At 41.3% G+C, this 10,464-nt stretch overlaps 1 protein-coding gene across 2 annotated transcripts in view; it reads left to right on the forward strand.

The window, feature by feature from the left end:
• The window catches only part of CNOT10 (CCR4-NOT transcription complex subunit 10), a 47,951-nt gene extending 38,180 nt beyond the window's left edge, over window positions 1-9,771 (forward strand). For both annotated transcript variants that reach the window (XM_006030208.3, XM_025211779.1), the window contains exons 14-19: window positions 2,334-2,447; window positions 5,394-5,524; window positions 6,235-6,270; window positions 6,373-6,500; window positions 8,205-8,280; window positions 9,397-9,771. In XM_006030208.3, the coding sequence (XP_006030270.1) occupies window positions 2,334-2,447; window positions 5,394-5,524; window positions 6,235-6,270; window positions 6,373-6,500; window positions 8,205-8,280; window positions 9,397-9,551 (640 nt within the window). In that variant the 3' untranslated portion in view covers window positions 9,552-9,771. The remainder of the gene's footprint in view (window positions 1-2,333; window positions 2,448-5,393; window positions 5,525-6,234; window positions 6,271-6,372; window positions 6,501-8,204; window positions 8,281-9,396) is intronic.
• The last annotated feature ends 693 nt before the right edge of the window (window positions 9,772-10,464 follow it).

Consider the following 10,464-nt stretch of genomic DNA (forward strand, 5'->3'; position numbering starts at 1 on the left):
AGTGTGTGAGCGGAACAATATGGCAAGCAAAAAAATGTGATGTGAGCTTCTCCTCCCCCAACCTTCCCTTGCCCTGCCCTCCCCAGGTACTTGTTGCTATACATCCTTCTTGTGTTCCCGCAAATACAGAGGCGAGATGGGCTCTCCCCCATACACCAGGAATTCCACTGAACAGTTTTGCTCATCTCTGTTTGAATTTTCTCCTTTCTGTGCTTTTCTTAAGATTTGGAAATGTTTCAAACCAAAATTGTACAAGTGTAGCAATGACTGTGTGTCAGTACAGACCTGGTATATGCAGCTATAGCATCTCCCTTTGTTTAAAAGTAGCTGTTCCTTGAGGCAGAGAAGAAAACAGTCCACTTAACAATTCAATCTGAGATAATGGTCTTTTTTTTTTTTCTCCCAGTGGCAACCTTTCAAAAATATTTTTGGTTTGGGACTTGAGTAGGGGAAGCCTTCCTCCCTTTCTTGAAAGCTTTTGTATGTGTTCAGATTTGATGTGACATCTGGGCATGGTAAAGAGGAAGGGGAGGGTGGGGGGAAACAGTGGTGAAGTTTCTTATCCTGCTTGTGCATAATTAAAGTGCATGCTTCCTGGGAAACGGGAATAAAGGAACCCCAGGTCCTGCCATGAATTACATGACTTACTGCTGGACCCAAAGTGGGCTTGACAGTTGCCAGAAGGTTGGAGCTGTAATAGCCCACCTACTGGCAAGAGAGCTGAATATGCGCTTCTCGCAGTTCTCCCAACACAGGGGGATTCACTCTTCCTCCCTGCAGAAGAACAGAAGCTGTTCTCACAGCTAGGAGTCCCAAGGCGAGGCAGGTGATGGCACCTTCCCTGAGACAAGGCAGCCTGCATTAAGCTATGTCTTGTGAAGTGGAAAATATCCCAAAGTGTGTTGCTGGGGACAGGGGGAGGGGGAGGGGAAGGGGAAAAATTACAAGCTGTAAATGCTTGACCTAATGCTGACATCCTGATTTGGGATTATTACTTGAAGATGTGGAATGAGTGGTACATATTTTGTTATAAGACTTTTTTGGGGCATTTTATGCTAGAAATGCTCAAAACTGTCCAGTAGTAACATCTACAAGGCTGTATTCATAGTAACAATAAAAAGCCACATACATTTAATCAGATTTTTCTGACACAGGGCTAAAGTTCAGTTTTAAAATCAATAGTAAAACTAGAAGACTTGAAACCATTACCTTGATACTTGCAGATTTTTGTTGTCTGTTGTGCTGTGGAATCAGTCTGATAGACTCAGTGCCAATTAGATGGTAAATGCATTTAAGACCTCTTTAAGGCAAGGAATTGACAAAGAGTTACAGATTACAGCAGTCTGCAGACCTGACATACCCTTTGTAGTGTTATAAAAGAGGAGGGAAAACATAACTGAATTTCACTGCTAAAAGAAGCTAGAGCACAAATAAAATCAAAATGAGTGCATTTTCTCCCTGCATGTACATATGCATGCATGTATTTACAGTATGCTGGGGGTCAGGATTTCAGAATCCTACTGATCAAATCGGTAACAATCCTTGACTTCTGCTTGTAGAACATTTTATAATTAAGCCCAGTAATCTGGAGAATGTGCTTCAGGTTGTATTTTGACAACAGAAATTCTGCCCCTCTTCCTTTCTGATCCAGTGTGCTGACGTTGGTATGAGATTATAATAGCACCCTGCAGTTTGATAAAGGAATGTACAATGAGTGTGACGTGTTTGAACACTTGAAAGTGCTGATTCATTGTGAACTTTAAAGCTTTTATTTTTACTGAATAAATTGTATTCCATCTGCTAGGTAACTCTGAAATCAAAATGTGTTGAACCAAAATGTACAGAGCTTTTTAATCTCTCTTTTCATTGGTTTCATTGAGTGTAGTAATAGATGCTTTGGAGAGAAAAGTAGAATTCCACATGTAAGAGATAAAAAACTGCTCCCCCCCCCCTTCCGCTTTGACAATTTAAAATATGACCTGTAAAGTTGAATGCTTATAATATTGCTAAAGTTCTGAGTTTACATGCTGATATTGTATCCATTTAGCCTCCTTAATCACAGACTCAAAGTACAAGACCTAAAGTCACTTTTTGAGGCAACTGGGCCTTCTATACAAGCCAGGTCTGAGGTGTCTGAGAGAGGATTCAGGCTGTGTATATCATACCAACAGTCTAGTTTAGCTTCTTTCTAGCTTTGTGCCCAAATGATCATAGTTTGACCCAGAGTCACCTTGTGCATGTGGTATAGATTGATTCTTAACGTAGGAATTTTATAAGGATTTGTGCCCACAGAATTCTTGGCCAATAACTTTTTTTTTCTTTTTCCCCTCCAGGTGCTCAATACTTGCCTGCAGTGCTTATGTTGCTCTTGCTTTGGGTGATAACCTTATGGCTTTGAATCATGCAGATAAGCTTCTTCAACAGCCAAAGCTGTCAGGATCTCTTAAGTAAGTCTGACTGGACTATCCCTGTACTTCTCCTGCATCATACTCTGAATTGAAGCTCCAACACTTTTAACTCCTTTCCAGTTCTGCCTCTACTGTAGTGGTTCTCAATATTTTTAGACTTGAGGCACCCCTCAGATAATGCCAGCTCTTAGTTCTCACTTGTTTTTTGACTATAGATAAGGAATAAAACAATTCTATTGCAAAGAGCTGAAAGACCACAACAGGTCAGAATGTTTTTGGCACTATGGATTCCTATTTGAAATCTCTGGGGTTATCTTGTGAATCATGTTGCACAGTGTGCCAACACTGCATGGCATCCAGCAGCACCCATGAAAGGGATCTCAGGGCACCGCAATGTGCTGTAGCACCATCATTGAGAATCACTGCGTTAGTGTAAAGAATTGAATATCAGGCCTGATCCTGTTTCCGTTGAGGTCTGTGGCAAAGTAAGCATTAACAAGGGCCCCTGACACAGATTCCATTTAAGATGCAATTAACAGGTTAAATAGTAACTCAGCCACATGTTCAAGTCAATTTAAGGCATAGTAATATGTAACAACTATGTGGCTCATTTGTATCATGCCTTAACTTGAATGTGAGGCCAGTTGGGACTGGCCCATGGCAGATTCAGATGCTCACTTAAGTGTCAAGATCCAGCATGGGGCAGCCCAGGGCTGGGACACAGCTGTCCCCTACCCAGTTGGGCTGGGGGCAGAACCAGTCCCTGGACTCTTATCTTGGGGTGAGGTGAACCTGACATTGGAAGCATCTCCTCAGTCTCAGGCTCATTGCATGCCAGACCTTTAGTGATGCATTTTTTTTCTGATGATCCCCTAGGCTTGAGGATTCCAGGATCAAGGAGCCTCTCTCCTTAATCGGTGATCACAAAGTCCCTGTGTACCAGGGATCTGAGAAAACTGTGCGCAGCCCAGCTGCACACCTGTTTTATAAAGATCCCAGCATGACATGACTCCCAAGATCAGAGAGATTCTCCATCCCTGTGCCTCAGGACCTGTAAAACCTGGTTGCCCCTGTGCATGGGGACCCTGGGATCATGCTGTGGCAGCCCAGTCCCAGGATCCCCATGCACTGGGACCTGTAAAAATCAGCTGGTGTTTTGACAATCAGGTGATTGTTGCATGGGGCTGAGGACCAGACGGGCCAGTTCCAGACCCTGGTTCAGTCCCTGGCCCCAGCTGAGAGTCAGCTGATTGTGGGTACCCAGCTTTCAACTTGCTAGTACAGGGGGAGCCTGAGATCTTACTGACAAGTAAGGCGCATTTGGGAACTAATCCTTGATTCCAAAATCGTGCATCTAGTCTCATCATACCTTTATGTGAACATCCATCAGCAGCCAAGGAGTCATGAGCCCACTTATTTACATATGGATTTCACATATAATATGACCTGAACCACTTGTAGTTTGGTGATTTTGCAACCTGCTTTTCACAGCAGATTGAAGAATTAAGGATGAGCTGTTCAGCTGTTTGCTGTGGCTCTTATTTCAAAAGATGCCACTTCTCTGATCAAGTGGACCTTATCCGTGGTCCACCACAGCTGTTTGGAGAAGCAGCACCCTTTGAAATAAAAGCTGTAGCAAACAGCTCGAGTGGTCCCACATGTCCTCCATGGTCCCACACAGCCACTTGCTGTGGCTTTGTATATCCCTGCCTGGTTTGCAAGCTGTCATCTAACCCTTACCCTGCAAGGTACCTGGGTTCTACCCTAACTGGAATCTGTCACAGTTTTTTCATGCTCCTTGCTAATCTTTCAGAGGAGGGAGGGTCCAGTGGCAAGGGCACAAGACTGGGTCTTATCTTAGAAGTTCTAGGTTCTCAGTAACCAACTGCTTTTGGATCTGTTACTATTATAGGACCCCAACTTAAAAAGTGATGTCAGAGTAATGTCTGCAACTAGGACAACTATTTAACTTTACCCTGTAAAATTAGCTGCTGTTCAGGTTAATCATTCCTACTTCCCTTGGAGCTTTCAAGGAGTTGGTATTTTGCCTGTTGTCTTTGTCTCCCTGGTCATATTTTTCTGATAATGACCTTTGCCTTCTTTTACAAGATTAATGGCTTCTCTGTACTGATCCTCAGTAACACAAAGCTCCTGGATGATAACTTGACATGCATTCTAGACTCTTGGACATCTTGGTTGTGTACATGAGCATTTTTACTTAACATTTGCCTGGTAACTGGGTGTTTTACCTTTGGTGATACAACATACATAAACTTAATCCATATAAAATGTGAATATATTTTCAAGGAAAGTGGCAGATTTTTTTTGTAGCTAAACTAGAAATGGCCAATGAAAAGCTTTTATAACACTAGTTGAGTTGAAGGATCAATTTAGTATCCTCACCTGTCTTAGGTGATGTACAAACATTCAGGACAGCACAGAAGAATTTGGTAGTCCTCTTCTTTGGAGGATAGTGTGTGTTTGCAATGTTGTTAATTTTAGGAACACTCTAGAAGCAGTTCAGTGGCTTTTCTTTTGGGTATAAAATTCACTTAAGTTTTTTTGTCTTTCCGTATTACAGGTAGAAAAACTAAGCCTAGCATCCTTGGGAAGTTACTATTTATTTAGATAGTGTTCAAGCAGCACCAATGTGCTAGTAAAACACTATATTAAATAAATAGCAACTGACTACTTCTGAATGTAATCCTGACCCTCCCAACCCTGTGCACAAGGTGACTTTTCAATGGGACCATTCATGTACGCAGATGATTGCAGTCTTGGGGTCCACGATTGCAAAACATCACCATTATAAGTCTATTATAAAAACATCTCCATGGTACTCCATTTCAGTGCGAGTGCTTTCAGTGCAGCAAGCCTGTTGCTCATGCAAAGAAATATGTTCTGCTTCTCTTCTGGAGAGTAATTTAGAGATGAGACTTACTGCCTTGCTATAAAGCTTGTAACCCAGTGTTTTTGTGGTTGTAGGTTTCTTGGCCATTTGTATGCAGCAGAGGCGCTCATCTCCCTAGACAGAATCTCTGATGCCATTACTCACTTGAACCCTGAGAACGTCACTGATGTTTCCCTGGGGATCTCTTCAAATGAGCAGGATCAAGGTTAATGAGTTCATACTTGATTAGAACCGGTCATGCTTTCAGCTGCCATTCTGCTGCAACTTGCAATATGTATAAATTTTTAAGGCAGTCTGGTTTTGAGTGTCTAGTCAGTTTTTGGTTTGTTCTGTGTGTGTTCACTCTGAAGTAGTTAATGCCTCAAATGAGCAGTGCTGCTAATGTATTTCTCATTAGTTTATCTAAACTTCATTTTTGTAAGCTTGTTATTCACTTACAGTTGAGCTTCAGTTTCTTTCCTAACCTTCTCCATCCCTCTGCCCTGCAAACCAACTTTGGGGATTTAAGTGAAATCCTACTTCCTCCAAGCACAGGGTGGGCTGAGAGGGCAGGGAAATTGAAATCTGTATCTTCTTGCAGCACTTCTAAATTGTGAGCATATGTAAACTGTAACAAAGTGTTACTACAGCATCAGCATGTGTAATTCAGTCTTCAGTAGCAATTCTGGCTTGAATGATACATTTCCAGTTTAAACCTCATTGCTTGCTGTCATACTGCAGTTATAAAAGTTATTTTTAAATAAGCACATCTCTTAAATTAAGATTTAAAATTGCAAGTGCATTACAACTTCTAACCACATTGCTTTGTCTTCTGGGTTGTCCACAGTCATTTTTGATTTTCACTTCAACTTGCTGTCATGTAACTATAAGCTTTAAGAAATGAGCTCACAAAACTGACTTTTGTTTTCTTTACAGGGTCTGACAAAGGAGAAAATGAGGCGATGGAGTCTTGTAAGTAACAGTCCAGAAACAACACAAGCCTTTCACATCACGATGGGGAATAAAAAAAAGTGTAAAGTAACTGATTTTTTTTTCTCTTCCTCTCTTTGAAAGCTGGCAAGCAGACACCTCAGTGTTATCCCAGTTCAGTCACTTCTGCACGAACAATGATGTTGTTTAACCTGGGCAGTGCCTATTGCTTGCGAAGTGAATATGACAAAGCTCGCAAGTGCCTCCATCAGGTAACAATAACAAAACTAAACCCAAAGCAAGAGGTCACCAATATGTATGCAGCAGCCTTTCTTCAACCACCTTATCTATATTTCACTCAAAGAAACAAAGCCAAACTTCTCTTAGAGCATAGGTTTATCAGTACAGTTCCCTTGTTTTGTTGGTGGTTCTAGAAAAAAACAAGTCAGTAAATATGGGTGCTTGATAGTACAGATTAAGGGACTCTGACTTTCCACTCTTGTAACAGTTTTTTCAGCTTTAGAGCATGTTTTGATATTTCAGTTTTATTTTTCTGGCTTTTGTTCCCCCTTACTTTTTTTTTTTTTTTCCTGAAAACAACAGTAGTGTTCTCTTTTGAAGAACTGAAAGGGATTTTTTGCTGAGTAACTAGTCATCAAACTTAGCTGCTGTCCACAGCAGGGCTTCAGTCTACAGTTGAAGCTATACAAAAGCTATTCCCTCCTTCCGGTAGAACAAGTCCATAGAATTAGGTGCTACAACACTTGACTGTGTGCAAGAAAATGCATTGAAGAATTGCTATGGACGATATCTGCTGTGCTCAATGCCAAGTGAAACCAGCTAGTAAAGCACTGAGCAGCAGCACCATTGGCACACCTAGCAGAGTGAAATAGGACTTTGGGTGCCAAGTTGCATTAACTCTTTAGAGGTCACAGATCAATTCTGTTCTATCCAGATATGGTCCTGCTATCTTTGAGCAATGGGTGTGCTTTTCCAACCTATATACAACTCGTAATATTGAGGAACGTGCTCCTTCTTGAGAACTGTATCCTCAGCTGAACAAATTCTGGGACCAAAAGATTTGTAGCAAATGGGCTTCCAACCTTGACATTTTAAGTGAGGATTCAGCTATTAGTAGTTGAACCATCTCTGATATTCTGAAAATACCTTGTTCACATGTGCAATGAAACTGCAAAATAAGCATCCACTGCTGAAAGAGGGTCTTAGTCTTTCGTCCCACCATCTTTTTGCTCATCACATTTCCTTTGTTCCTAGCCTATAGGGTGTCTTTATTGCAGAGTAGCTGCAATATAAGTATTACCCTGTTCCATTTTGAAACAAGTTAAATGTTTCAAGAAAACTACTTCAAACCAAGAAATGGGTAAATTGGCTCTTTAACACCTGTCAGTATGGGGGCACAATGTTATATGGTTATTGAGCTGTATAAGAGATCATAATGGTAGTCACTCATAGCATCTAGAACTAAACTACCATAATTCCATTATAGCCAATGACATATTAACATAATTGTTCCCAATCTGCAGGAAGCTGTGAATATAGTGTCAGATCTTCAGCTGGTGCTCATCTGTGTTTTTGTTGACTTCATTATTGATAAAGCTCTTTTAACTTCATAATATAAACTGCTGACCCACACAAATTATTTTCCTCCTGTTCTCTTACCCTTCCACCAAAAGTTCTCTAGACTGTCCCAAAAATAACACACACATTTACAAATATGAAGAGCAGATGGTGTTTCTACTGAATGTGAAAGTCTTTAAAGGCAGGTAATCTGTTAGCACTTTTCTGCATATAAGAGCCTAATGGAAGATCTTTAATCTTACCTTCTTTAGCAGCTACTCTGTGTAGTGGTGAGGAGGGCATGGTTAGTCTCCCTAGCCCAAGATTATAACTATTTTGTCACCTGGCATTTCTTTACTGTTGAATTGCATTAACTTTTTTTTCCTTTTGGGGGTTAGGCCGCTTCACTAATTCATCCTAAAGAGATCCCTCCTGAGGCTATTTTGCTGGCTGTGTATCTTGAATTACAAAATGGTAAGAATTTTACCCTATCTGAAATTTGGTTTAGATTTTGAATTCCCAGCGATGGGGCACACCAGGGCAGGTTGTCCAGCTGTTGCCCAGAATTTCAAACTAGTGTTTTGACTTTGTATTACTCTTAAGGGCCGGGGGGTGTATTACTCGTATTCATATTGGATCCTTGGGGCTCAGTCTGTATACATGGTTTTTTTTAATTGTTTATTCTGTAACTGGTTGAATATCTTTGGGCACAGACTCTCGGCTGATTACACCAACTGCAGTTAAGAGTGCAAAACTGCATCTAGCGTCATTCTGGTATAACAACACACTTACCTTCCCAAAATACTAATTTTTTCATTCCACCATCTTCCAAAATTCTTGGAAAGTTTGAACAGAATCCTATTTTTGAATGAGGTGCAGTGTGGGAGAATGAAGACTGACTGGTGGGGGAAAAAAAAATCATGCATCACAGTGGCTCCCCTTGTGATTTATTAAGTGGAGGATAGAGGGGTGGGGGTCTAAGGTAATGTCATCCTTCACTCTTTCCAGAAATGAGTATCTTCAGATATCTCTTGAGTCATGCTGCTTATATTGGCAATTCAAAATCTTTTTGCCATTTATTGAAGCACCTGTGTAAATAGGCAGCAAATCACTAAGCTTGAGTTGCATCCATACAGGGCAGAGTCATGTAGCAGCAGAGAGCTCGAGAGAAGCCATCAGTGCTTTGGGCCCAGAGCTTGCTTAAGCAGAACAACCCGTATACATAGGCTAATAGTGCCTTTGCCATGGTACATACACAGAATTATGTATGTCTTACGCTTTCACATCCATTGATGTTGTACAGGTTGAATATCTGGTTTGGGAAGATTTTTTGAGTGCTGTAGATTCTGAAGTCACAGCTTTAAAGGATCTATCCTGCAGGTGTTACAGTGCAACCATTTGGGTTAAGCAGCTAAGCTAGAAATGAGCTGTGCCAGTGCTTCAGTTGTGTTAGAATCTGGTACCTTGTCATGAAATGACATGATAGCCAAAAAAAAAAGTACAAGGGATAGACTATAACTTCAAGTTTCTGTTCTAATTACCTGCACTTGAGGCTGTCCCACAGATTTCTAATTCAAAACTGTTTTGTAGGTAACACACAGCTGGCATTGCAGATCATCAAAAGAAACCAGCTTCTCCCCTCAGTGAAGACGCTCTCTGACATGAGAAAGAAGCCAGTATTCCAGCCCGTTCATCCTATCCAGCCCATTCAGATGCCAGCTTTTACCACTGTTCAAAGGAAATGAAGTCTTGCTAGCTCATGACTGGCCCAGTGGAGAAGGGCTTGGGATTTTGTATATTTTTTTTTTTTTAAATTCAGCCACCTGAATAGCAGGAATATTGGAGTGTGCTGGGTTATGCAAGTTTTTAATAAAACATTTCAAAGTCTTGTTTTGATGAATTTTGTAAGAGGTGTCAGAAGAGAGAGAGAACTCTGAAATGGGGCAGCTTAAATAAATTTTGTAAAATAGCTCGTGTTTTTTATGGTCTTCACGAGTGGAGCAAGTTTTTAAATGTGGCTTTTTTTGCAGGCCGGCTTACATTCCTCCGGGGCTCCTGTACCAGCCAGTCTACATCTCAGCCAGAGCAAACACTCAGACATTCACGGCCTGTGGTTTGGAGCCCAGTCCCAGGTAGGTGAGGCTTATGTGAGAGTTCCTATATAAGCTGTTTATCTTCTTTTCATTCTTCACAGTTAGGTCTGGGTAAGGAGTTAGAGGTGGTCATTCAAACACTTTGGTGACCAGAAGCATCCATTGGGTTGGATGAATGGACTGCAAGGTGGATTGATGGCTGGTTGGATTGTTGGCCTTGATGGGTCAATAGCTTGATGTCTAATTGGCTAATTACAGTACAAGCCTTTGACTTCTCTCAAAGTCACTTCTCTCAAGTGCTTCCAGTTTCAATGTTGTTACGGTGCTGGGCCTAAAGGTTTGTTCTCCTGAAGTTATGCATAGCAGGAACCTTGGTGAACTACAGCCTTGCTTCTTGCAGACGTGGGGGGGAAAAAAAAACAGCGCTTTACTTTTGCCGAGTGCAGTACTTGCCCAGAAGAGGCACTGCGTTAGTCTGATGTGGCTTGCCCAACGTCTATATAGATTGGGTGCGTCAGCAGGGTATTTCGGCTCTATCCAATAGCTGATTGAATCAGCTTTAGAT

Source organism: Alligator sinensis, unplaced genomic scaffold, assembly GCF_000455745.1.
Source record: "Alligator sinensis unplaced genomic scaffold, ASM45574v1 scaffold181_2, whole genome shotgun sequence".
NCBI classification, from domain to species: Eukaryota; Metazoa; Chordata; order Crocodylia; family Alligatoridae; genus Alligator; species Alligator sinensis.